Source organism: Thalia democratica, chromosome 1, assembly GCF_965202585.1.
Source record: "Thalia democratica chromosome 1, ktThaDemo2.hap1.1, whole genome shotgun sequence".
NCBI classification, from domain to species: Eukaryota; Metazoa; Chordata; class Thaliacea; order Salpida; family Salpidae; genus Thalia; species Thalia democratica.
Genome location: NC_139165.1, coordinates 40847324 through 40875048, shown reverse-complemented (window position 1 = coordinate 40875048; position 27725 = coordinate 40847324). Strand labels below are relative to the sequence as shown.

General features: G+C 26.9%; 1 protein-coding gene across 1 annotated transcript; it reads right to left on the bottom strand.

Moving 5' to 3' along the window:
* Positions 1–167: 167 nt before the first annotated feature.
* On the bottom strand, positions 168–27725 carry LOC145833699 (signal transducer and activator of transcription 5B-like). Its single transcript, XM_082940851.1, has 20 exons — positions 27528–27725; positions 27158–27257; positions 24591–24753; positions 21438–21618; positions 20475–20576; positions 20159–20251; positions 19675–19774; positions 19328–19434; positions 18324–18481; positions 16707–16859; positions 10029–10125; positions 9163–9239; positions 7661–7766; positions 7149–7283; positions 6210–6302; positions 5248–5416; positions 3987–4134; positions 3407–3546; positions 2765–2932; positions 168–597 (listed from the first exon to the last, which is right to left on the bottom strand). Exons 1-20 carry the CDS (start codon positions 27711–27713, stop codon positions 533–535), a joined length of 2541 nt encoding a protein of 846 aa, XP_082796977.1. The 5' UTR covers positions 27714–27725; the 3' UTR covers positions 168–532.

The following is a 27725-nucleotide window of genomic DNA, read 5'->3' as shown; positions in this document are numbered from 1 at the left end:
CGGTTTAAATTTAAATTAGTTTTTTAAAACTAAATGCAACAAAATAATGTAAATTAAATTAAACTTGAAGTGAATTCTATCCTTGAAAATAGGTCGACTGTTTTTGACTTATTTGTTAAACTAATTTACAATCAAGATAAATCATCATTTAAAAAGATGGAAGCAGAAATTGTAAAAAAAAATTGGAACAAATTAAATATATAAAATAAAATTTTCGATGTGTAAAAATGTATAAAAATGACGAACTTGTGCCATATTTTTTGTTTTGTCTACGTACCAAAAACGTAGCTGTTAATAAACTTCAAAAATGGCATCAAATTTAAAAATAAAATTTTTAATTTGTGCCTGTATCGATAATTTTAGATGAAATTTCAGTTTTGTGCTTAAAAGTCAAACAGGTAGCAAAAGTTAATTTTATTCTACAATAAGATTGTTTAAAAAAAAGTACGTTTGGTGAAGGCAAACAACTCAAACACGAAAACAGTACGTACTTTAAATTGTCAAGAAAATATGAATGATTGTTTTATTTTTGTTATTGTTCAACTGTCACTTTGCACGTCTTTTTGAAATAATGGCTCAGGTTCGGATACAATTCAGCTGCAAAAAGAGTAATAATTAAAAAATATTATATTGAATTTTGAAATATTGTTTACTCTTCGACAAGGAGTTAACGTCTGTCCGGGACAAAACGTTAAAAGTAATTAAGAAATATTATTATAATTAAAAATAAATAGAAAAATATTGACCATAAACGTTAAACAAATGCATATTTTTGTATTTTGGAAATTTATTTAATAAATAATTTATAAAAACATAAATTTATTTAAGTTTTAATATTCCTTTAATTATTTGTTTAATTTTATGCAGCATGTTGAGCAAAAAATTTAAGTATTAGTCTTGGACAAGACGTTAAAAAGTATTTGTGGTGTGCGACTCGGTAACCGAAAGGTTTTTTCGTACACCAGGTCCTAGGACCAAATATCTTGAGCGTTTTTTTGTCATTTAATAAACAATACTCATAGAAATATACAAAAAAAAAAAACTCAACAAAAACTAATTAAATTTTTATTTAAGCCTACAATTTTTAATTGCTTTCGAAAGTTTTCTTCTTTTTCTAAACTTTCAGTAATAATTTAGTAAATAAATCAAATAACAAAAAAAATCGTACATCTGTATTACCGCATTGGAAATTTAAATAAATTACCTTAACATCTTAATTTAAAAAACATATTATGTTCTCACTGGCTAAAAAACATTAAACTGGGTACTAAATAAAAAGTAAATATTTAGTTTTCTACCCCAACCCAAACATCACATTTATTGTATATGCATTTATATTAAATACTATAGACAAAATGTATAAATATAGAAAGTTAAGATAATTTTCAAAAAACCAACAACGGAGACTTATCAAAATTTAAGACTTGATTTTAAACAAGATTTTTTTTTAATTTGTCGTTATTTGATCAAAATCTAATAATATAATGTACCTTATTGAAAAGTATAAGTTTTAGCTAACAGCTTTTTAAAAATTAATTGAATTGTCTGTTTAAAGAATATTAAGTTCTGAATATTTAAAGCTGAATGATTCTTATATTATTCTAATTGTTCAAAATATATACAAACAACTGTGACTGGTCAACATAAAATAAATCTTGACTCTAAAATTTGTTTTCGTGACTCTGTTAAATATATTCTATTGCTACAACTACCCACTGAAAAAGGCAAATTAAATGGTAAAAGCTGATACTTTTGGAGATTAACCGATTTGAACCTAAGTTTATGGACTGTTATTCCATATTCTGATTTTGTAAAGTTTTTTTTTGGTAGTAAAACTTGCATCTGAATCAAAATGAATTTAAATTTTTCACCCCATTACTAAAAAAATTCCAAACAAGCTTAATAAGTTTTCATTAAAAAAACAGAATTTTAAAGCCGAAGAACTAAATTTCAACTAAAGTTCTAAGAACTAAAAATAAAATGTTTGAGGTGTCAAAATGTATAAAAAAAAAAACTTGTACCATGTGTTTTTTCTACGCTTAAAATGTAGCTAATTAAAAAACAGCATCAAATTAATGCACAAAAAAAAAAAAATTGATTGCGTTGTTGATTTAATTTTAAACTAAAATTAAATCATGCTTAAAAAACCCAATTAGATAGCAAACATTATTTCGCATTGTTCTATGAAAAAATTGTTTGAAAACAGTACGCTAAATGAAGGCAAAAAACTAGAAATCGCTAGTAGTACGTACTTTAATATGCCAAAATGTATGAGTGATTGTTTTTTTTTTTTATTGCAGTTCTACAGTTACTATACACGGCTTTGGAATATAATGATGGTTTAAACTCATAGGCGATTCGGCTGTAAAAAATAACATTAAAAAAGTAAAGCTAGAACTTGAAATACTGTTTATTTATAAAAATAAGCAAAACTTTTTTAGTAAAATATTTATTTTTAAATCGCCTGCAGTATTCTATTTTATTTTTCTATTTTTTTTAAAACATAAATCATTTTTATTTGTTACATAACATAAAAAAAATATTTATACGTGTTACGGAATTATTTATTATTACTTTATCATTATTAACTATTATTTTAAAAGAATTATTCATACGGAACTAAGCTCAGTAAATGTTTTTTTTTTTTTAATTCGTCTGCACTTTCCTATTTTATTTTTTCCAATTTTTCTATCATTTTTGTTGTTACATAATAAAAAAATAAAAATACAAAATAACAAAGAATTTATACGTTCTAACAACCAACCGTTGGTCTTGCTCTCGGGCTCCCAGAACTCCCGGAACGCCTCCTCCTTGCTCTTGTTGGGGTACAGGTAGACCAGCTGCGTCAGGTCCTTCATGTTACCCGGCAGCGACCTCTTGTGCTTGAACGAGTTGATGTTGTCCGGTTCCAGGTTCATCACCGAGTACTTGCCTGTTGATAAAAGGTGAAAAAACTTTAATGCGATGCTTCGCAGATCTATGGTAACTCAGAACTTAATGTGAAATATACAGAGTTTGTTTTGTGAATATTTTGTTTGTTAAGATGATATCATGGTTGCCACTAGTTTATGAGAAATTTCTTCCAGGTTTTCTGATTTTATTTCAGGTTTGAAAAGTACACGTTTTTGGTATATTTTTAGTTTGAAGTCTTGTTTAGGGTAAAAATCTATATTAAATTGTATAAAAACATTGAAAAGGTACAAGATTAAAGATAAAAGTAATAAATTTTATTATAAAACCTTAAGAAAAAAACATCAATAAAAAAATTCACACATTAAACTTTTATTACGCAAAGCTTATTTAACTTTCTAGTTTGCGTATTTATTCAACGTTTGCAACTTTGAAGAAGTCATTAAAAAACTTGTTTAAGGTCAAAAAATACTAATGTCAAAAACATTTAGCAAACCTTGCTTGTTGCTCATGAGAACGGTGATGACCAACGAACCGCAGTGAGATTCACTGAAGCGTAACAAGAAAGTTCCCGCCTGTTTCTGTGACGTCAGCAAGCGCTCGCACTTTTGGCGCGAAATGAAGCCTTCGATGAACCTGATGACAGATAAGATTCATAAATAGTACAATAATGTGAGGTTGAAGTGTAGCTAATAAATTTTATCTAGGTTTGTGTTTTTAAATGAGAAAGCTGTTAGATTAAGTATAAGATATAGCATAAGCTGTTAACTTTATTATAACAAAAAAGCAGTATTTTTTTGATAAAAATTGTGATCTTATATTGAGTAGACTAGATAAACAAGTACTTTAAAGCGCACAGAAAAAATAATTATGTGTTCATTTAAACCATGTTATATTTAAAAAAATTGTATGCACAAATAAAATCTTGAAATCAAACTTATAAATTATTTAGTGAAACTACCGACAGTTAACAAACTTTAAATTCTAATAATTTAGATTAAAAAAACATGAACGTTTAAGTAAGAGATAAAATTTTATGGTAACATCAAAAATAACGAACAAACAAATAAACAAACCCTTTTTTCCAGAACTTTTTCACCCATTGCGAGGAGACGAGCTCGACCACTTTGTAGAACCACGTCCAAAAAGAAAAGTCCCTGCCCCGCAACTGGTTCTTGGAAAACTGGGACCTGGTCACGGTGAACTCCTGCACGCTGTGGTTACCTGAAATGTGTGTTGCCTGGAGTTCATGTCAGTGGTTGTTAATAATTATCGTATTTGCAAACCAGTTAGTTTGCAGAGAAATAAAACACAGGAAGCTATAAAAGAAGAATCTTACAATGTAATTAACAGGGTTGCCAAAGGTTTTTTGAAAGTTTTTTCCAGGTTTTATAATTTCTTCAAGGTTTTTTAATAAACAAATTTTTAGGCATATTTATAGTATAACTTAAAATTAAAAAAACTGTCTTAAATAGTTTAAAAACATTGTAAAGATACTTTTGAGGTAGTTTAAATGTGTTTTTTGTTTAATAAAAGTGGTTACATGACAATTCAAATTCCAACAATTCAAACTCTTAAAAAAACATTTAAAAGACTCTATCTCAAAAAGTAATATAAATTTTTGAAAAATGAAATACATGTGTAGATCTTATTAAAATCTACCAGCCACTTTTTCTTTTTCGCAAATTCTTAAATATTTTCAAGATATTTTAAATTTACTGAAAATAACTATGTTTTTTACTTTATTTAAGTCATATACTCATTTAAATAACTTTACTATGTATTTTAAACATAGAACCAATTAAACCTACAAAATTCTATCAGTTTCTAATAACTTAAAAAACTACCTAATCTAACTTAAAAATAACAACAACCCAACCAACCAGTGATCAAAACTCAATCAATCTGTTAGTCAAAGAAACTATTTAATCTAACTCTGAACGTAACAAAATTTACAAAACCAATGACCATGCGTTTGAGGAACAATCGCGCGTTTCTAACTAAATAATTGGTATAATATCAAAATCCACCCGCGTTCAAAGTCCACCAAATGTTTTTAAAAATTTTCAATTACTAACTTATTTTAAATATTTTTTGGTTTATTTTGTTTATTTTTTATAAGTTTTTCACTATTGCCCCTAACCCTTACCCTCGATCGGTAAGCGGTTCTCAAAATTGACTGGGTGGATTTTGAACGCGGGTGGATTTTTAACGTGTCCCAAATAATTATACTATTATACCAAGTATAGAATCAGTTCAAGCTGTGAAACTCTATCAGGGTCAAGTAAAATAAGATAATTTAACATAAAATTCTACTAAATTTACAAACAAACGAACCGGTGATCATGTTTTTGAGGAAGAGCTGCGCGTTGTTGTCCAGCCCCCTCCCCTCCTTGTCAACCTCGAACCCCTGCTCCGACTCGCAGCTCTTCCTCCAGAACTTGTCCAGGAAGTACATCAGCGTCCCCCACTCCACCTGGTCGTACGTCTCGAACCCCACCCTGTTCTGTTTCGGGGGAATTTATGGTTTTTGATACAGTATTTTTAATTGGTGTTGGTTAGCTGTGGTGAAGTTAAATAAAGATGTGCAAATTGAATATTTTATTTACAACCAGGTTTCGGTGACAAAAAATTACGACCTCTTCAATTTAAATTAAACAGTAAACTGCACATAAAAATGTTATTTTAAAACTTATTCATCCATGAAAATCTAAACAAAAAACTAAAATGTTACAAATTCGGAAATTCAAGCTTATTATTGGGAAGTTAAAAACGTAAATTCATTTGCAATCACAGGCTAACGTAACTTTTAGTCAGACGTATTTTAATTACAGGCAGAAACCTGAAATTAGGATGTACGTTTTTTCTACCCTGTAATCAGTTAACAAAGTTTAAAAATTGAGTAAAAACATTTTGATGAAGTTTATAACAGTAATTAGAAAGGTGTTAAAAGTGTTTTACTTTGGTTTAAAACTTTAATAGCCAACAAGGAAGATACTTTTTGGTAGTCACTGCTTGACAAAACTAAGCTAAAACATTAAACATTTTTTTACATACAAAATATTTATTTTTCAATTTGTATTTGTTAGGAGAAGGTTTCACATCACAGTTTTTTCTTGTTTGAATATTCAAATCATTAACTCAAGTTGCATCAACAAAACTAAGGAAGAGAGATTATTTTTTTTGAACTTAATTTACATTGTAATTATTTAAATTATAATTTATACTGAAAACTAATTAATAACAAAATATAAGACTATAACAAAAACAAAATAACAATATTGCATCAACAAACTAACGGGAACTTGGAAAGCGTTGTCCCAGAATATGGTAGCATTGGCATCAGCTTCTTGTTTACCGTGCGTTGTCACCACTAGTGGTAGAGAGTATGTCTGTTTAGAAAATATGTGAGGTTTAACAAAAGTCAACCTAACTTAACATAATTCAGCTTGAGCAAACATTTTTTTCTAAAATTTTAGAAAAAGATAACATAAATTGACATAATGTTTTTTAGATTAAACCACAACCAAATATTTATTGTAGACAAAAGTGTAAACGTGATATAATGTTACAAAAAATATTGAAATGTATTTTTGAAATTTAAGAATGTATAGATAGAAGAACTAATACTAAAACATATCATTTGTTAACATTTTTCTTTGAATAAAATTTGTTTAAAATTTTTTATGAGTCTTATTATGATTAAACTGTTAAATTTAAGAAAAAAAATTCAAAAAAACTATTTATTAACTAGAAATTTTTTATGCTGTTATCAAATTTAAATAAAGAATTTAATTTTTTGAATAAACTCTTATGACCTCACTTTAATTTAAGTTAGAAAATCTCAAACAATTTTCTTTAAATTTAGGCAAATATAAAAAAAACATTTATAACTAAATACAACGCACAAAAGTAAGTATTAATAAAAAAAAACTCTAAGACCTGCAGATAAAATATTATAAAGAAAAAGATATTAAGATTGTATACTTTTTTTATTTAATTTGTGATTGTCAATGAGTCTTAATATGTAGTTAATGTGTATTTTTATTTAGTTAGTTTGTGCTTGTATAAAACTTACTTAGTTATAAAATCATTCTTTAACTAACTCCAAAGTAGTTAACTTAGTTAGTTTATTAATACTATGAATACTAGAATATATTTAAAATACCTTCATACATTATTTTACCAAAAATTAGCTAACACTGAAGTAAAAAATATTAAAGAATACGATTAATCACCCTGCATACGACTTTGGAGGAGTCTCCGTTTAGAAAGTTGACGGGGATTTCCGAAGTGAACAAAATGGTCAATTTTTCTTCTGCCACTGTCTCCGATTTTGTCTTGTCACCGCCCCTAGCCCCAATTGATATGCTCTGTTTAGGGTATTTTCTATAAGGGGGTTTTGTTGCATGAAAATGTTACTGATAAACTATACTTAAAAATAACTAATATTTCATCTGATTATAACCATTTCTGTCTTATTACTTAACTAAATTTCAAAAGCATTTTAACACAGAAAAAAAACTGTAGAAGATTAAGCAAAGCATATAATAACATTTTAAATAAATTTTCATGATTTTTTTAAATTCTTGTTTTTAAAGTGAACTAAATGAGTTTAAAAAAATGTTAATAACGATTAATGTATACATAAATTAGGTCTTTTCAACACTGTAAAAATAAAAACCATGTTTAATTCATAAATTAAAAAGGCATGCTATTAAAATGTGTATTTATTAAAGTATGAACTGACCATATTATTCAATTTAACGGTCACTTGGCCGGTGTCGTTGTTGGTAGTTGACCTCGTTTTACCGTCGCGACCCTGATTCTTCACTTTTATCTGCCCCACTGAACGACTGAAAATAAAAGTACAAATAAAAACTATTTATTTCAACTTCAATAACTTTACAACCTCATAGCTAACTAACTAAGCAGAATTTCACTACACTTATCTTAAGAAAATATTTCAATTCAATTTTTTTAAGTTTTTGTACAATTTTTACATAAAAATAATTTTGTGTTTATAACAAAAAACTTGAATAACGAACTCAGACAACTGCAGTGAGCTGTAAACTACTTTTTAAAATCCAGGTTGTCTAAAACAAAGCTGAAAAAAAGCTTATTATGAAGAGCTTTTAGTACAAGAAATTGTTATGCTTTTAAATTTAGTTAATATAAAACTTTTGTGCCTTACTTTGAAGTAAACATAGTTTTATATTGATAGAAAACCTTAATGAACATAAATTAGAAGATGCCTATTTTAAAAAATAAGTTGTATGATATTAATAAAACAGAATACGTCAGTTAATCTGAGCATTCAAGACAATGTTCCAAAATTAACCATTAGTTAAGGTCTAGGGTCCAAACTAAAAAGTTTAGGAATAATAAAATCATTGTGACAATCGTAATCATTTATAGTTAATTTAATTTATATATATTAATTTTTTACAGTCTGTGAAAAGAAATGTAAAAATTCACTTATGCATATTATATTATAATCTACAATTATCAAAAATTTCTCATGATATCTAGTTTTATCTGAGAATAAATTATCAATAACCAATTTTAGGTCTTAAAGTTACTATTCATAGCTCTTTACTAACATAGTAACAAAATAAAGATAGCATTAACGATATAAACTATTTATGGTTTATTAACAAAACAATGATAGATATTATTTTATATTTACTACTTATAGTTCCTCACAAACAATCAATACATCATAATCATGATAGTATAAAGGATCTGTTTTAATTTATGATTTTGTTCAATAATTTAAACTTCGACGGTTTAATTTAAAGGTTTTACTATAACAATCGAGTTTTTACATGAAAAGCTTTAAAATATTGTAATAATAATCTGATAAATATCAGTTATTTTTGTTTACCTAAGTTTAGTTAGTCATAAAATAATTTATAACAACTTTTGAAAACTAAAATTTTTATTTAAGAGTTATCAGAAAAAATTACAAAACTAAACTTTCAGTATTCTTATTTTGTATAGTTTTATTTTTTTCTAAGTCAGTTAACTTTATAAACACAAGCATATTTGAAGTCTAAATAGTAAACAAAACAAATTTGTATGTTATTTATAACAAGCAATGTTTCCGGCTATTCTAAACTTGAACACAAATATCATCTCTAAGTAAATTTTATAAACACATGAAGATTGCATTATAAACCTTTGGAAAAATTAACCTACTTTTTAAATGGGTTGATAAATTTTTAAAACACAACAATCATTTAAACTCACATTTCAGCGTTTTCGTTTTGCTTCAATTTCACGTAGGTAGCGGAGTTTATGAGCACCACTGTCGTTTCAAATGAAGTCTGAAACAATTAACGTCATGCAAATAGACAGTTTTACTCAGCTTGGTAAACACATTTTAAACTAACAATAAATCAAAGTTTATGAGCTAAATTTAAGAATTTTTTTTTTTACTTAAACATACGCGTAACTTTGGTTTCTAGTTGCTTTGTTTTCCAATGATGTAAACCAAACAACACACGGTTTTGTTTGTCTTAACGCTAACCGAAGTTTTACCTTAATTACACTTACAGTTAGCCCGCCAAATATTTGTTCATTTTTCTGTCAACAATTACTGTTTGCCTTTCAATTTGTGCGTGAACTTGAAAACAAACTCACAAGAAATTTTTCCTCAAAAGAAATTTAAACAAAAAGTTCTTATCAAAATTAATCACGCAATTCAGGGGTCGGCAGCCTTTATGAACAATAGGGCAAACTTTAAAAAAAAAAGTTAGCTTAATCTTTTTTTGTCATTGTAGATATTTGTTTTTAAAGTAAAGTTATCTGATTTAACAACTTAAAACTAAAACATATTTGAAAAAATATAATTTTAACTTTGGTGATTTAATTTTTTTTTTTCAGTTTATAAACACTTTTAGAAAAATCAAACGAGAGGCTTTCTTACCTCTGGTAGATGTTTTCATTTATTTATATTAAAAAGGTGAACTAAACTAAATAAACAGTTCTAAAAGGTTTAAAGTATACTGAACCAGTAAAAATTTCAACTTTAAAGTACATGACATGTATATACCAATAAAACCTTGAATGCATTTGAAATCAATTTTAGGCAATTGACTATTACGTCATTATACCTGCGGAAGGGCAGTGCCCATCAGGTGTCGCAGTTCCACGACGAATTTCTTTTCCTTCATTATGACCTGGGCCGGGTGCTTGTCTATCACCACGCAGCTGTTGATTGGATAAAAATATATAAATACTCAATTTGATAACTACTGTTTGTTTGTGATAACTTAATATTAAAACTAAACAACTGACTTTTAACTGTAAAATGTTATACTTTTTTACAACGCTTACTTTAGTTTAGTATAACAACTGTTAACCTTTAATACTTTGAAATCTTGAAAGAACTATAATACTTTTAAGATGTCAAACATTTTTTTTTTTTTTTTTTTTTATTATTGTAAGTTTATTGTCATGCGATGGACCCAGGCGTCAAAACCTAGGCCACTTATACAGAAAGACATACAACAAAAAGACAAAAATAAACCAAAATTGTACATTAAAAATGAAAAACAAAAACTGAGTTTAACTAATTAAAGTTTAAAAATTAACATAAAAACACCAAAAATTATAACACAAAATTTATAATTCCGGTGCTTCCGAAAAAAGAACAACAATATCCTACTTCAACTTCACCCGAACAGATGGTTTCACTCCAAAACTGGTTTCACTTTCATTCGAACGACTGGCTTCACATTATTTGAACAACTGGTTCAGCTTTCATTTGAGTAACCGGCTTAACTTTTATCCATACAACTTGTTTCACTTTTATTCGTTTAACTAGAACCGCTTTTATATGAACAACGTTTTTCTTTTTTCTTAGGAGAGCCTGCTTCATATTTACTTTCAAATCTTTAATACTCAGATAACTCAGCGTTTGTTGGACTTTCGTAGTAGCTGATAAATGTTGAGAACACTGACTATAAACAAAACTTAAGAACCCAAGGCCTCTAGCACTTTAATAGCCGAATAAACTATGTATTAAGGAACAGGTTTTGTTATACACAGAGGAAAGGCGCCGCCAATAAAATAAAGTTATAGGTTAAACCAAATTAGACAAATACAATCAGTGGTTAATGAAGAAATAAGAACAAAAAAAAAATCACTTATGAATTTTGCTAACAAAATATTTATTTAAATCAAACTTTTTTAACCTTAACCGAAAATGCTCAACTTTTTTACAAGAAACTAATTCGTTTGGAAGCTTGTTCCATAATTCAACTGAACGATAAAAAAAAGAATTATGCCAAACATTATTATTGAAACTATGTCTGCATGTAAATTTTCTGCTGTTACCTCTCAGTAAATAAGTACATTTATGAGGTTCAAAAATAGACTGTAAATTAATTGTAGTTTCACTATTAATCAGTTTGAAAAAAGTAATTAAGTCAAACTCAATCCTTCTATACTCTAAAGACTTAATACCAAGTTTTGAGAGTCTATCAAAATAAGATGTGTATGAGATGTTACAACGGTTGAAGACTATTCTTGTATATTTTCTTTGAATGGATTCAAGATGGTTAATATCTTTCTTCAGGTATGGAGACCAAATTGGTGTGTTGTATTCTAACTTAGGACGAATGTAAACGAGATAAATTTTTTTGAGAATGTTTATATCTGTAGATTTAAAACTCTTTAAAACTTGAAAAGAAATAGTTGATGCAATTTGATAAACGTAATTGATGTGGTGGATCCATTTTAGGTTTTCAGCAATAAAAATTCCCAGATCTTTAAACACTTTAGTTGAAGGTAACCTTATGTTGTTTATTCTAAATTCAGAAGTGATACTAGATGTATTTTTTTGAATGTTTAGAACCTGACATTTACTAGGATTTAAAACTAGTTTTCTTTCTTTTAGCCAATGATAAATTTTATCCAAAGATTTTTGTAGAATTGTGTTAGAATGGCTAAAAATTTTTGTATCGTCTGCAAAGAGATTTATGTTGCTATCGACATCTACTTCTAAAGCTATATCATTGATATAAATTATAAATAAAAGTGGGCCAATAACCCCTCCTTGAGGCACTCCACTGAAAACAGGTAAAGACTCTGAAAAAGTGTTACCAATAACTACTTTTTGGGTTCTGTTTTCAAGGAACTCTTTGAACCAGCTAACTAAACTTTTATGAATTTTGTATTGAGTTAAAGTCTTTATTAGTTTAAAATGGGATACAGAGTCAAAAGCCTTTTGAATGTCTGTGTAAATAACTTTAGTTGACTTATTGCTTAGAAATGAAACCAGCCATGAGTGTAAGCAATTCAACAGTTGATAACTAGATGATCGATTAGGTAGAAAACCAAACTGTTTATGTGAAATTAGCTTATTTAAAAAAAGGTGATCAAGTATTTTTAAAGAAATTATATGTTCGAAAATTCTACAAAAACTGCTTGTTAAAGAAATGGGTCTGTAGTTTAAAGGGTTGTACTTACTACCTTTTTTGTGCACTGGTATGACATATGAGACTTTCCACTGGTTTGGTACAGAGGATGTAGCTAGTGAACAATTAAAAATTAGTGAAATTGGAAGAATTAGAGAATGAATAGTACGTTTAATAAAATATGAAGGAATGTTTTCAGGCGTTCTGATTATTTTATCTTTTAAATGATTAACAGACTTTATTATTTCACCATTGCTTATGAAGAAGTTTTTCATTTCCAGACACTTTTTACTAACAAGTGTAAAATTTTTGTCATCACAATCTTTAATAAATACCTTTTGAAAGGACCTGTTAAAAAAAGAGGCTTTATCAAGTTCTGATATTATTGGAATATTATTTTCATTAATTAATACAGGTAAAGAAGGTGTTAACTTGAGCTTTGATTTTACATAGCTGTAGAATTTTTTTGAGTTTGTGTTTTGGCAAAAACGTTTTTCATGTTCTATGTTGAACACTTTCACTGCTTTTTCATATTTTTTTGATACAGTTTTGTATTTTTCTATCATCTGCTTATCTAACTTACATTGTTTGTAGAGTTTTAGTTTTTCTCTTAACAACTTTTTGATATCAGAAGGATATGTTTTCATTTTTCTGTCTTGTTTAATCAAAGGCACAAATTGTTTGATTGAAAAGTTTATTGTTTTGATAAATTTATCATAAAACATTTGTAGATTTTTTGAGTTGTTAAAAAGAACTTTCCAATTTATATCTGATAAAAATTTATTAATATTCTCAAAATTTGCTCTACGAAAATCTGGATAGAGTGATTTAGGAGATGGTTTTTTACTTTTGTGAACACTTATCCCAAACAAAATAACATTGTGATCATTTATATTTGTTAAAGGTGAATCAACCAAATGAAACTTAACTCTATCTAATGCCATATAATTACAAAGCAGTAAATCGAGGATATTACCGTTCTTATGGGTAGGTGAGTCAATAAGTTGTGTAAGGAGATTATCTGAACAAAATTTAATAAAACATTTGTGACAGTCATTGTAGGTTGTGCTTGGGATATTCCAGTCTATATTTGGCAAATTAAAGTCACCTAAAATTTTTTTTTCAATTTTTTTGAGAAAATAACATTTAAACTAAAAAAATATTTTCTTAAACTTTTTACAATACATTCTGTGTACCTAAAAACAGGTTTATAAGTAATATGTAATTTGTTTATACAACAAAAAATTAATTAAAAGGTATTTAAAACTTCGCAACTACGTAATTTTAGCAGTAAAGTGTAAAACAACTTTAGTTAATAAAAGTAATTAAACTATGTTTAAAATAAAAGCCTTTAACTTAATTTAATATACATCTTATAGTTAGTGTTTATATTAAAATAATTTAACTAACTTATATTTACTTTTGTAATCAACAAAACAAACATCGTTTATTTTAACAAAAATAATGTTAGCAATTCCTGAAACAAAATTAGGTTTTTTGTGAATAAGTTAGTAGTTATAATTCTTTATCTTTTTTTTTATTTACTTAAAATACATATTAAACAAACACCATTAATTCTTCTTTGACACTTTATTTATTGGTTTTGAAGTTTTACAGATAATTTTCAACTAATTTAAACTAAAATACTTTAAAATGATATCGTAACTAAAGACAAAGCTTTATGAAACTCATATTTTTTTTCATAATAAAACTTTGTTTATGACGTACAATGTTTACAATTTCGCAGTCAATTGGTAAAACGTGACAGACAATAAAATATTTTGTGTTTATTGAATTATTTTGTGAAGATACACTTCAAAATATCAAATAAAATCTGCAATACTTTTATTTGCTTACTTCTACGATAGCTTCGATTATATTTAATAATAGTTTTCAAGTATAAATTAATGTTAAGAACAGAGAACTTTTAAGAAATTTTATTTTCTTAAATTTATTTTATTATTATTATTATTATTATTAATTTATTTTTTATATTATATTTCTTAAATTTTCTTTTTATTTAATATTTTTCAGAAGAAAAATAACATTTTATAGCATTTGTATTAGGTCTGTTGAGATAAAGTAACTTTTACACGTACTAATCAAAATCTTTAAAGTTAGGTTTAAATAAAAAAGGGGGAAAACTTTTTAAATAAGGTAGAAAAATTTAAATATATAAAAATTAGTCTAAGTATATAAAAAAGTTGTTTTAGTTTAATTGCTTATCTGTCAAAAGGTAGTATTGTTCTGTTATTTTGGCCTTTCATTTATTTGTCCATTTGCTTTCCAGAAAATCTAATTCTGTTTGATCTTCTGAGCTATCCAAAAAAGTTATTGTGAAAGCTTTTTCAAGTCCTTCAATTATAGTTGGATGCTTTTAAGTGCCGCTCGATCGCTAACCTCGTTCTTATCCATGTTTTTCTAATTATATCTATGCGAGCACCACCTTTGCAAAAATGATGTTATCGTCTGCCCAACATAATACACATTACACTCCATACATTCTGCGCATGGATCCCAAAAATGTTTACAACTTTAACTCTTTTTTAATTAAATTATGTTTTCTGTTTTTAATTTCAAACTAAATAGATTTTAGCCATTCCTTTATTTCCATCTCTATCGCACAGCATAAATTTCCCACATGGGTAAGAAATACCTTTATCAGCATTCAGTTGTTGACCAATTATTTTATAATTGATAAGCAACGTTGCTAGTGTGTTTGGTCGTTTATATGTGATCAATACGTTTGGATTAAATTGATTTAAATTTTTAGTTAGTTTTAAAAAGTTAGGAAAAGGAATGGTTAAAATCAATAACAGTTTGAAATTAAAAACAGAAAAATTATTTAAATTAAAAAAGAAATTAAATTGTAAAAATGAATAGCTCAGAAGATCAAGCAGAACTAGGTTTTTTGGAAAAAATAAACTGCAGGCTAAAATTAATATAAACAGAACAATATTACCTTTTTACTGATAAGCAGTTAAACTAAACAACTTTTTTATATACTTAAACTTATTTTTATATATTTAAATTTTTGTACCTTATTTTTTCAAAAACCGTCTTAGTTCTCCCCTTTTTTATTTAGACCTTACTTTATAAACTTCAATTAGTGCAAACGTTGCTTTATCTCAACAAAACTCATACAAACGCTATATAATGTTATTTTTTTACTAAAAAATCTTTAAATTAAGAATGAATGTTACGTCACTATGTTATACGTTTTCAATATTCGTACTAACTTAAAAATGCTCTGCTCTTAACATCAGTCTCTATTTGAAAATGAGTATTAATCATAATCGAAACTAGTCGTAGAAGTAAGCAAATAAAAGTATTACAGATTTAATTTGTAATTTTTGAAGTGTAACTTCACAAAATAGTTTAATACGACGAAGTAAAAGAAATCCAATACAAAAAAGATTGTACAAAAAGGTACAGATTTAAGGTAATTTTCACATTATAATGTATTTTATTTTAATAAATAAATTTATATCCGCTTTGTTTTATTTACGCAAGCAAAAGAAATTTCTTATAAATTTAGTAATTAGTTATGTTTTATGAAGGACAAAAATATCCTCAAATTTATATTAAAAGAAAAAAAAAGGCAGAAACAATTATTCTCAAATAAAATTTCTAGAAGCTTTTGAAAAAGTTAAAACAAAAATTATTATTAGTACATAAATAACTTGTACGTATCTACAACGATGCCTAAGGCTATGAAGTTATTTTATTAGTTTGTTTCGGTTTAGCTATATTTATTTATAACTTATTTCCCACTAACTCAATAAATTAAAACAGAATAAATTTTTTGCACATAATATTTTAATTTTCTATAAATAGCAGGTTGAAAATTGTTTAAATTAAAGCACTATACTTAGAAAAAAGAATATTTGGTAAAAACAAACATCAAACAAAGTTACACTTATGAGAAAATACTGAAGCATGTTCCACTTGTTTCTACTCTACAGACCGTAAACAAACACGAAAATTTATTATAAGTTTAGAGTGATCGGAAGCCAGTTTGTTATGTAAGTAAAATTATTATCTATATACAGGTTTATACAGTTACAACTAATTATGTTTAAAATGTTGTTTATTGAGTTTTATTTCCTATAAAAATTATAATCTAAACAAAATATCATAGTTTTAAAAGTAATATGTTTTATATTATTATTACCTTCTTTGGTTAATTTGTTTTCATAAAAAACTAAACGATATAATAAAACTTTACTAATACATTGAAAAAGATAATTGTTAAACATAAGTTAATTATGTTTCTAGTCTTTGAGTTTACAAAAATTTTACTAGTCTTTGAGTCTATTTATGTTTTCTTAAAACTTAATTTTCATTCAAAAAATCGAGGAAACAACAAACTTTTGCACCAGGGTCTTGAACATGTTCTGATAGTGCGTCATGATCTCCACGCACTTGGACTCTTCGAAGCCCTGCTGTTCCGTGAACTGAAGTTTTGCCAGTCTGTCCATCTGATCTATAGCCACCTGCAGTATCCTTCCTATGAACTTGCAGCTGTGTGGAATATATTGTTTTAATGTATTTGTTTAAAAAAAATTGTAGCTGAATTATTTTTTCTATAAAGCAAGCACGTATTCGAATTTAAAAGCATTTGGTGTTTGTTTAACAAGAAAAAAGTATGACACTGGACTAAAAAAATTAGCAAACAAACCATTAACTGTTTTCTACGTTGATTGATAAAGCGCTTTAAATTGTTCCTGTTATACTTGTTTATGCACTGCACATACATACTTGAATGATTGATTATAAAGTTTTACTTGTACATTAAAAGCAACTAGAACAAAGTATTTGGACTTAAAAACTGAGTTTTAAATAATTTAATTAGCTCTAAAACTTTAATAACTTGTATACTTTTTAATTCACATCTAATCAATTTTTTATTTTAAAATTGCTTTTTTTTTTTAAATTGTAAAGAAATTGCATAATAACAGAATAAATAAACATTAACATGTCTGATTATTTGAAAAAATAACAACAACGTATAAAGGCAAGTCACGATAATATAAACTAATTATATTTGTGTCACGATCAGTTAATATTAAAATTTCACAAAAACCACATGACAATTGTCCAACTAATCCACTTAAAATCTGCTAAAATTAAGCCTTGAAATTAGTATTAATTTGTATTTGTTTTAATTTATAGTTACATACAAGTGATGCAACTTAGTGTAATCATAAAAGAAATGTATTTTATTTAAATAGTTTACGGAGAATTAGTTTACTTCCTGCGAAAAATACTATCTAGATAAATTTGACAACTTGAAACGTTTGTGTACAAAACAGAAGCAAACTAAAGGCACAGGAAATTGCTGTTTTACTAAAATATAATATTTTCTGATATCTGAAATATCTTACAAATGTGTGATTTTTCAACATAAATTTAAATTAGTTTGAAAAAACATGATACTTTAAGTGTTCACATTTTTAGTGTTTGAATTATTTTGTGTATTACAATTTTGGACGAAATTAGATACACAATTTAAAGATTTAGAAATACTGTAAACATTGTAAAGTTTTTAGAACTTTTTCATTGAAGCGTCTACAAAACTATTATTTTCTTATTTAATTTTTCTCGCATTAATACATATGAAAAGTGTATAAAATAAAAGACAGCTAACAAAAAATTTACTTTAATTAGGTCATTGTATAATCAAACATTTTACAAGAGCATTCTAAAAACTTTATATGAATTCAACAATTGTCGACATTTAACAACTTTTAAATATTTAGTTTAAAAAAATTACAAAACATTTTTTCACTACAATGTCTCATTTAAAACATTAAACCAAACAGAAATCTTTACCAGTAAAGTATATCAATTCAAAACACTTTCATAAACATACTTTTTTATGAATCACTGCAAAAACATTTTTTAATTTATCTATAACTCTAACGTAAAAAAAACTTTAGCATTGCATTATGTTTAGGGAAAATCACAAACAAGAACTCAACTAACACATCTTGAAGCCTGTCGATTTGCGGGGCGTCCGGTTTGTTCTCCCCAATCATTTTGAGGGCCATGTTGAACTTGAAGCACTGGACCTGGTCCAACACCAAAGTGACCATGTTGTGGAATTTCTGCAACAAGGTCTGCATGTGCGTCTCCATCAGTTTCTGTGCGGGTAATATCAAAATAAAAACTTTACTAACAATTGAAGTGGATTTTGGCATTACTATTTTACTAAATTTTAATTTTAGTAAAACTGAAAACTTGTTAAAAGTTTGTTTGGATAAGTTTTTTTCTTCGAAGTTAATTTGTAAAATAATTTTCGTGTTAATCATAAAAAGTTGCTTAATTTACTGGTTTAAGAGCTTGTTAAAGTAATTATACAAGTGCAAAATAACTACTCCATACATCACTAAGTTTTAATGGGATAAAAATTAAAATCTTATTAAGCATCAGTAAAATAGTTAAAATATTTTTATTCACCGAAACATTGTAATAGTTAGCATAGGCATATAGGCATATAGTTAGCATTTTACTATTATTTAATTAATTTGTTAAAATTGTTACTTTGGTAAATCATTCAGGGGTAAAAAAATTAAGGTATACACAATTTAAGAAGTGAGTTATTGTAATTCTTTGTTATTCCTACTTGAATAAGAGTCGTTTTGTGACCGATGAAAAAATTTTTGTTTGAATATTTGCTATAACATATACTGATATACTAAATCATTTACGTCTGTTTCCTTAACTTTTTAATTGAAAACTAGAATATTTTGTTTTAAAACTAAGTTTTAAATTTGGAATAATTATTTTTTAGGAAAATTAATAATTATTATTAAAGTATTAGTATATTCAAATTTATTCAATTGTTTTTTAATTAAATATTTTATTATTTTGTCTGTTTTTTTTTTTCAGTTTGATACTTATATATTATGTTCAAACAGGATTAACTTATACAAAGTTGAAAAAGTTACATAGGAAAATCCAGCAGAAACAATATTTAATACACAAACTTGTTTCTGCTGCTTGCACATGTTTATTTCGTGGTAAACTTTACTCCAGGCGTTCCTCTGCTCCGGATTCTGAATTCTTTGCAAGTAGTCCAAGTCTATGTTGAGACCTGGAGTATGTTTTGTTTTATTGCGAAGCAAACAAACATTACAAACTTTCAACACTTAATACTGTTAAAACAGAATTAATTAATTTATTTTTATTAGCTTTTTTAATTTTTACAGCAAAAAAAGTTTTTCTGTTCAATGCGATTCTATGACCATCTACAACTAAAAAAATCAAAAGATAAGAAGCTACAAGAACAACATAACAGACAACTAAAATGACAAAAACAACTAATGCAACAAACTGTGTCCCTTGAGCAGCCCGGACAGCCTGGTGAACAAACTGTGCGTCTTCTCGAATTCGGCACGCATGTTTGTCAGCATCGTGTTTAACTCGGAACATCCCTGAATAAAAAATAAAGTAGAATTTTTTAAATTAGTTAGTTTAAAGATGAAATCAAAGCAAGATATGCATGTAAAATATGGTTATCCGAAGAGCGTTAGAGTTACTCAACAGTTTCGACTGGCAGTTACTTTGAAGCTAAGCTGATAAGTATTAACGTTTAACTAGTAGCTTTTAAACCAGTATAAGTGTTGAGAAACCAACTCAGTATTATTATGAAATCCACATGTTAAGAACTATTCGTCGTCAAACTTGCACAAATTAAAAGGCTAGCTCTTTGTCTTCGATATTTCAAAGGAAATTTGTTGGAGGTGTAAATAGCAACTATGTTTTAACATTCTGTCTAGTTGAACTTTCAAATAATTAAAAAAAAAAACACAACAAACTTGAAATACAGCGTTAAGTCCGGATGAAAATTGTTGGTTCTGGTTCAAATAATGAACCTGGTTATTCCCCTGCTGCATTTCGTTCGTTTTGAACTGGAAAAAATTATAATAAACACAAAAACATTTAAAAATTTAAACTAATTGAAATAATAAAAAACTCTTAAGGCTGTTGCATCAACTCATGATATATTCCTCATTTAATTAAAGTAGTTTCCTAGCATGTCGTAAAATGATCTAATCAAAAACATCTAATTTCCAGTGACAGGAGCATAAATATTTAAGCAACAGATGTATGCATTTTAACGTTTAAACAAACCTCTTGCTTTCTAGATTCATAGCTCATGATGATGCTCTGTTCTTTTTCCAGCATTTTTCTCATCATATTTACAAATTCCATGGAATTGTTTGAATAATGAATCTAAAAGAAAAAAAAAATTAAACAACGAATTTATCAAGACGCATTTGCAGTAAGAAAACAAATTTAAGATTTTAAAAGTTTACCGTAACAACTATGTCATCAAAAACAAAAAAAAAATGATAATCACTATACTTGCATAACAACTGCAATATATATATATAAAGTTAGTATGTCAAAAAAAAAAAAAAATTAATTGATACTTTTTTTTCATTTTTGGTTTACAAATACTCTCTAGGATTTTAATTAAACCTATTTTTCTAAAAAAAAAACACACAGAAGTGATTTAATTGTTTTATTAGTAAATTGAACAAATTAAAAATAAACGAAATCTTTTTTTTAAAGTATAAATTTCATAAAACAAACACTTAGCCCACCTTGCACTGCGAAAGTATTAAATACATTTACTGTTAAAAACCCAAACATTCAATATTCCATTTTACCAAACTAAAATTCAAACCTTGTTTAAATTCATAAAACCATCAAACAACTTAACAATTCGAACCTTGCGTTTCGTTAAAAACAGGTATTTAATTTTTTCCTTTATGTAATTCCTGCATATGATTTACATTTAAACATTTTCAACCGTAAACATCAAAAAAACATACTAAATCAAACACATATGAAAGCACGATAAAACACCCGTATACAAAACAACTTGACAAAACCTTGCAGTGTTCGTTCAGAACTAAACAATACAGAACTAAACAAAAACTCAAACATTCTATGATACCATTTTACCAAACTGAAATTCAAACCTTGCTTAAACTCGTTAAATTCTTAGACATCAAAAGAAACTTCTATTCAACCAAATACATATAAAACTACGATAAACCACATACTCATGTACGAAACAACTCAAACCTTGCAGTGCTCGTTCCACCTGAACAGCTGGTCCCTGTCGTACACGGACAGCTGCTGGGTCGGGTCGTTCAGCAAATTGTCCACCGCCTTGCTGAACTCGTGCACCAGGCACCTGCTCACGAACGCCTGCTCTTCCTCATGCTGCCGGCTCGACGGTTGGTTGCTCGACGGGAACCAGTTCCTGCGCGCGGGAACGTTGTGATGATTTTTTTACGATTATACTTATATAGTCTTAACTAAAAAGGTTGCTCAATTGACTGAAATGTGAAGAGCTTATTTGAACAAAGACGTGCAAATTAAATGTTTTATTTGCAACCAGGTTTCGGTGGCAAAGAATTGCGACCTCTTCAAGTGAAACAAAGCAGCAAGCTGCCATTGACGAATGTACTCGAAAATTTTTATGTGCGAATAATTTGTTGAGAGTTCTTTTTTGAAAGTCACAAACATGTTAGAAATATTTTTTCTACCTTTGGTACTGGTGTCTGTGTAGCATGGCTGTTTAATAATTTTTAGACTTTCGAGTACTGTCATGCTATCTCTTATTTTGATAAAATTTTGGTTTACACACTTTGGTTCGGAAAATAACTTTTGAAAACTGAGCAAATGTTTCAAGTACGATTTAAAAAAGTACAAAGTTTATTAATTTTTTTTTGTCACATATGTAAAATTAAGTTAATGATATATTTCTAGTACAAATTTTATAAAATACAGTTACTGTACAATCGGTGTCAATTTTTAGTCCTAAAGTATAACTTAGCTCAAAATATTGTAGTTAAAGTACATTTTGGAAGTTATCCAAAAACATTAACTAGTCACCCTTTAGGTGTTATGAACGTTTGAAAAATTTTTGTATTGTTTATTTAAAAAATTGCTATCTTGAACCTACAGTTTTAAAAGCTCAATGTTAGGCTTTTCTTTTTTTTAATACACTTTCTGTTTCAGAACATTTAATTTATCTAAATAAAAGAAGAATACAAGTAGTTCATAACTCATTATCGTTTCACAGATATTAAAGTTATTTACATAGCTAACTTCCTTCATGTTGTGTAAACTTTTGTGGTTAATAATAAAATTATCATAACTATACTTTTTAAATAATAAATACTTATAAATCTATTAATGTTTTAACAAAAACAAAAATTCAAATAAAGTAAATTAAGTGAAGTTATAATTTATTTTAAAAACAATTGATAAGGAACATAGGTAATACACCTTTAATTAAATAAAATAAATATTAAAAAAATTTATATTAAACTGTTAAAAAAATTATTTTGCATTGAAATTTTTGTAACTTATAAAATAAGCTAAAGGCTTAAACGTTGAGATTAAACTAATAATTTTGTTAGAAAATATTTACTGTTTTATTGTTCAAAATAAATATTAGCGCGTACCTTTACTTTAATTATATTTACAGTCACATATTTTCTGTAATTTAAAGATATTTATAGTTTTAAACAAAAACAAATCTTTAGTTTCAAATATCTTATTGGAAATCTTTATTTTCCGAACATTATATTTCAAAAAAAAAAAATTTTTAAATCAACCATTAAAAATTTAAAAACAGTTTTGACTTGAAAATTTATTTCTATAGCCAACTACTGATGTAAGTTTCTAATTATCTCAAACGAATCAATTTAAAAAATAAATTAAAAACGATTAACAATTTTTAAATTGATAGTAGAAATATATTTACAATTAAACACGCGCAAACGATAAGAATAAATTTAGTGTAACTCAATCGATATAATACTAATTTAAAACTGCATTCAATTAATCACTTGCCTTTGAAATACACGTCTAAAGTATAAAATATTTTTTGTTGGTTACGTGCCCACTGAAAGCAAAAGAAGCAAACAAATTGTTTTATAACATAATTTAGCAAAAACTTTATTATTTATTTAGGAAAATATTCATTTGAAAAGTACACAGATCACAGATCTATTTTTCTCATTGAGTCTTTTTTTAAATAAGCTTCCAAAACATACCACTATCCAAAGTATATAGATTTAGATTAAACTTTTCAATAAAAAAAGCACTAATGAAGTAAAGCTATTATGTTAATTTCTAGAACGAAGTAAAAACATAAGTACTTTAAGTTTAGTTCATTTTAAACTATATCTTTGTAAATTACCATATTTTATATAAAAGTGGTAATCCACGATTGCAAACATCGTAGCAAAACAATTTTTGTTTAGTTATTAGAAAAAGTATTTTTGGTGAATAAAACATAGTCAGCATTTTAAATTCTTAAATTGTGTACAGTTTATGATATGAAAAAGAATAAAAATAAAACTAAACTAAACATACTTTTACTTTTAAGTAAATATTATTACTTATAAGATAGTTTCACACTAATGATAAACTTATAATTATCGAATATTAGTGTTTGATAAAATGATGGATAAATACACTATCAAACACTAACATTTTCATCAAATAAATTAGAATAATTTTTATAAAGTAAAAGAGATTTTTCCGTTTAAAAATATTAATATAATTTATACCACCTTATTTTTTTATATAGTAAATATATTAGTAATGTAGAATGTATTTAAAATGAATACTGCAAACTTACAAATACAGCCCTAGTAATACACTTGAACAAACTTCATATTCGTACTTTTTGAAAAGCAAGTCCATCACTTGTTTACAGTCGTTATTTCATAACTAGTGTCAAGTAAAAGGAATACATATATTTGTAAAAATATTCTTTTTTGTACTTTAAATGTAAATTATACACCATATCGTTTCCAACTTCACGAAAGTAGCAAATTCTTAGTGTCTACAAAAACTTCCAGCATACTTAACAAATGCTAATATTTCTCTTGCAAAAAATAAGTAACTTATGCGTTTTTATTTTTGTTTAAAATATAAAACCAGCAGCTATTTTTATACATATATTACCCTATGTTACTTTTTTTAGATATTTTTGTTTAAATTGCAAATTTTATACTGACAAACTCTTATGACAAGTTCCTTTTATGAAACTTTCTCAAAAAAACTAAACATCACTGCATACAATCATTTTCACGTTCAAACTAACCAAGTAGTTGTAAACATTTGCTAATAAGAAATATTGCTCGTGATTTCACAATAAAAAAATGTCATTAAAAAAAACCAATTTATTTTCAAACAGACAAATTTCTCACAAACCAGTACTTCCTCTCGATCATGGACTTGAAGTGCTTCCTGACGGTCATGCTGGCGGTGAAGTCGCTCGTGTACTGCTGGATCTGCACCCGCAGGCTCTCGTCCCCCAGGTCGCACGCCGCCAGCTGCGACAGCTTCTCCAGGTTGCCCATGTACGGCGAGTTTTCTGTGCGAAAGGGAATTCACCTTGGGTTGAAGGTCGTAGTGGGAGTTTTAAACATAAACATACATTTATTTTTCAGAATTATACATATTAATGTGTAAAAAAATAAAGTCGTAGCTTTTAAAATTTTTGAAGCCATTTGTATATTTGAGATATAAGCTCAAAGTTGCCCACGTACAAGTTTTATGTGAAAGAGTTACTCCCAGTTGAAGTCCTTAGTACAAGCTTGTAATAATGATCGAAAAACATGTTGGGTTTGTAGAGCATATCGAAAATTCGAACCAGCTGTTTAGGAAATTGTAAAAGTTCTTCTGCGAATTCAAAGTACCATTAATAAATCTTAAAATGTGGATAAGACAACTGTTAAAGTTTAAAATAGCTATTAAACTCAAAGTGTGTAAACTTTTCTTTTCTTTTTGGAAAGTCTTACACTAATTTGTTTTTATTCTATTACTAAGGTTTAAACAAGAACCTTAGTTGCAACATTTTGTTGCTAAGTATGCGACCATTTTGATACTTTTAAATTTCTACTTTTTGAAGAAAATAATTATACAAGTTAATCAGACCAGGGTAAGGCAAAACTTATCAAGTAAAATATTCAGTTCAGCTAAAAGTTATTTATGAACTCAAGTATGTAATACTGTCAGTATGTTTGTACACTTTTTAGTCAAATGGAAAAAAAAACTGGTTTTAATTACAGAGCAAGTTTAAGAAATTCATAAAACCTTAATATAACACAGTATATCCTAGTACCATAGAGATAGTAAGTACAGCTAAATTTTTTAAGTTTATTTTTTTTTCTTTATCCTTTTAAATTGTCAAACTTTTTTCACATAACGTTTGACTGATTACAAAAACCACAAAATTTCTCAGTAGTGGTAGAAAAAATTTTAAAATATCAAAAAAGTGCTATTTAAAGAAAATGGTAATAAACATAAATAGCTAAATATATTAATTTAAAATGCTAGAATTCACTTTTGTGAAACGTTCTGCTTTATAAGTAATATTTAATTGACAAGAGTTCACTTAAAAATTCTGTTATATATTCATCCACTGTTATAGCATTTTTGTTTACTTTAAGCTTAGCTTTTATGATCTTTGTTTTTAACAGATGTGTTTGCAAAAACAAATCATGTACTTTTACATTTTTATTTTCCTTTGTATGTTTAGAACTATACTTTTTACTTAATTTTTGCACTAAACAAACAATACATAATCCAAGTCAAATAATGTTAAAAATCTAAAATTAAATGTTTCTCAGCATTAAATCCAAAGAGGTAAATCAGATATTTTGGTCTTATTTTTTACATTTATAAAGTTATAGTTGCTTTTTAAAACTTTTTCTATTCAATTGATTTATGAAAAAGAAGTATTAAAGTTTTTTTATAAGTTTTTAACAAAAACTGCGAAAGAAAATGACCTAAAAATACTTTCAATTAAACAAAACAATCTTCTCTTAAAACTATTGTGCAACAATTTTTAAACTATTTCAGTCTAGTGTTAAAACTTTAATTATTAATTGTAAGTATTTTGAAACTGAAAGTGTTTTTATTTTTATTATTTTGGTGAATATGTTTTTTTTCACAAAAAAGTTCTTACAAGTTGATTTAAATATCAGAAGCTATAATTGCTTAAATTTTAAGATAAGTTAGTCAAAAAAAAAAACTTCAAAAGATATCCAAACTTTAATAGTTACTTTTTTGCAAAAAAAAATAATAACCTCTCCTCAATACACTTGTATAGGAGACTTTCTACAGAGTTAAGTATATTACAAAACTTACTAAAAGTTTTATTTTATGTTAAAAGTGTCTGATATTATAATTTGAGCTTTCAAGTATGGCCCAATTTAAACAATTGTAAAACAAATGTTGGAAACCCCCCTATGGCCTTAAACTAATTGTTATGTAAAGCTTCAATCAAATTGAAATAATTCAAAACCTTTAATCGAAATCAATCAAAACATTGAAATGACATTATTATACTTTTACCCAAATATTAAAGATAACATTTCATGCAACAAACTTAATCTACTATCATTTTATCAATACAAATAATAAATTATTTAAGAGTTTATGGAAAACTTAAAAGAAATATAGCAACACGAGACAGAAAAATCTGAAATCAAAATAACTTTGAATTGTGTTAAGTGCTTATAAAACTTAAAACATCATTTTTAACAAACAGTATAAAATTTTTCACAAAACTCTATCAAATAAAAAACACATACAAAGATATAAAGCAAAATAAAAAACTGCAATAACTTATTATGAACTATATTATTTATTTTTAAATACAAAGTTAGACTAATTTATAACTTATTATTACTTTCTTAAAATATAGCTTAATTTGGACATTTAATCATATTTTAACATTTCAAACTTTAAAAAAAAGTACAAATAAAACTAACGAGGATCATCGAGCACATTATCAAGGAGTTGCTCACCGGCCAGACTTCCCTGCAAACACACTTCCACATCGTTTGCACTCAAACTCGGTATGGGGCTTTGCTGTTTCAATTATTCAGTGTTATTTATATTCAGTAAAAATTTGAAAATTTAAAAGGGAATATTAATTTTTTAAAACCAACTCACCTAATATAAAAAAAAAATTAAAACCTTACTACAGCAGCTAACTTAAGTAAAACTGATAAAACATAATGTTTGGTTGAAAAAATACAACTGTTTCAAAACTCACTAAAAAAAACTTCCTCAAGCACTAAAACATAAACGTTAGCAAAAACACAACAAATTAAACTTAACAAATAAAACTTCACAAACCTCCTCAATACCAAAGTTGCTGCCCGGCGACAGGTGACTTTGCACGAAGCTGCTTGGAGGGCTCTGCACGAAGCTGCCCTGCGGAGACTGCATTGTGCTGGCATTGAAGCTGCTGGGGGAGTTCTGATCGAACTGGGGAAAGTCGTCAAAGCCGTCCGTGTCAAAAATGTTGTCGACACCGTTCATTACAATATGTTT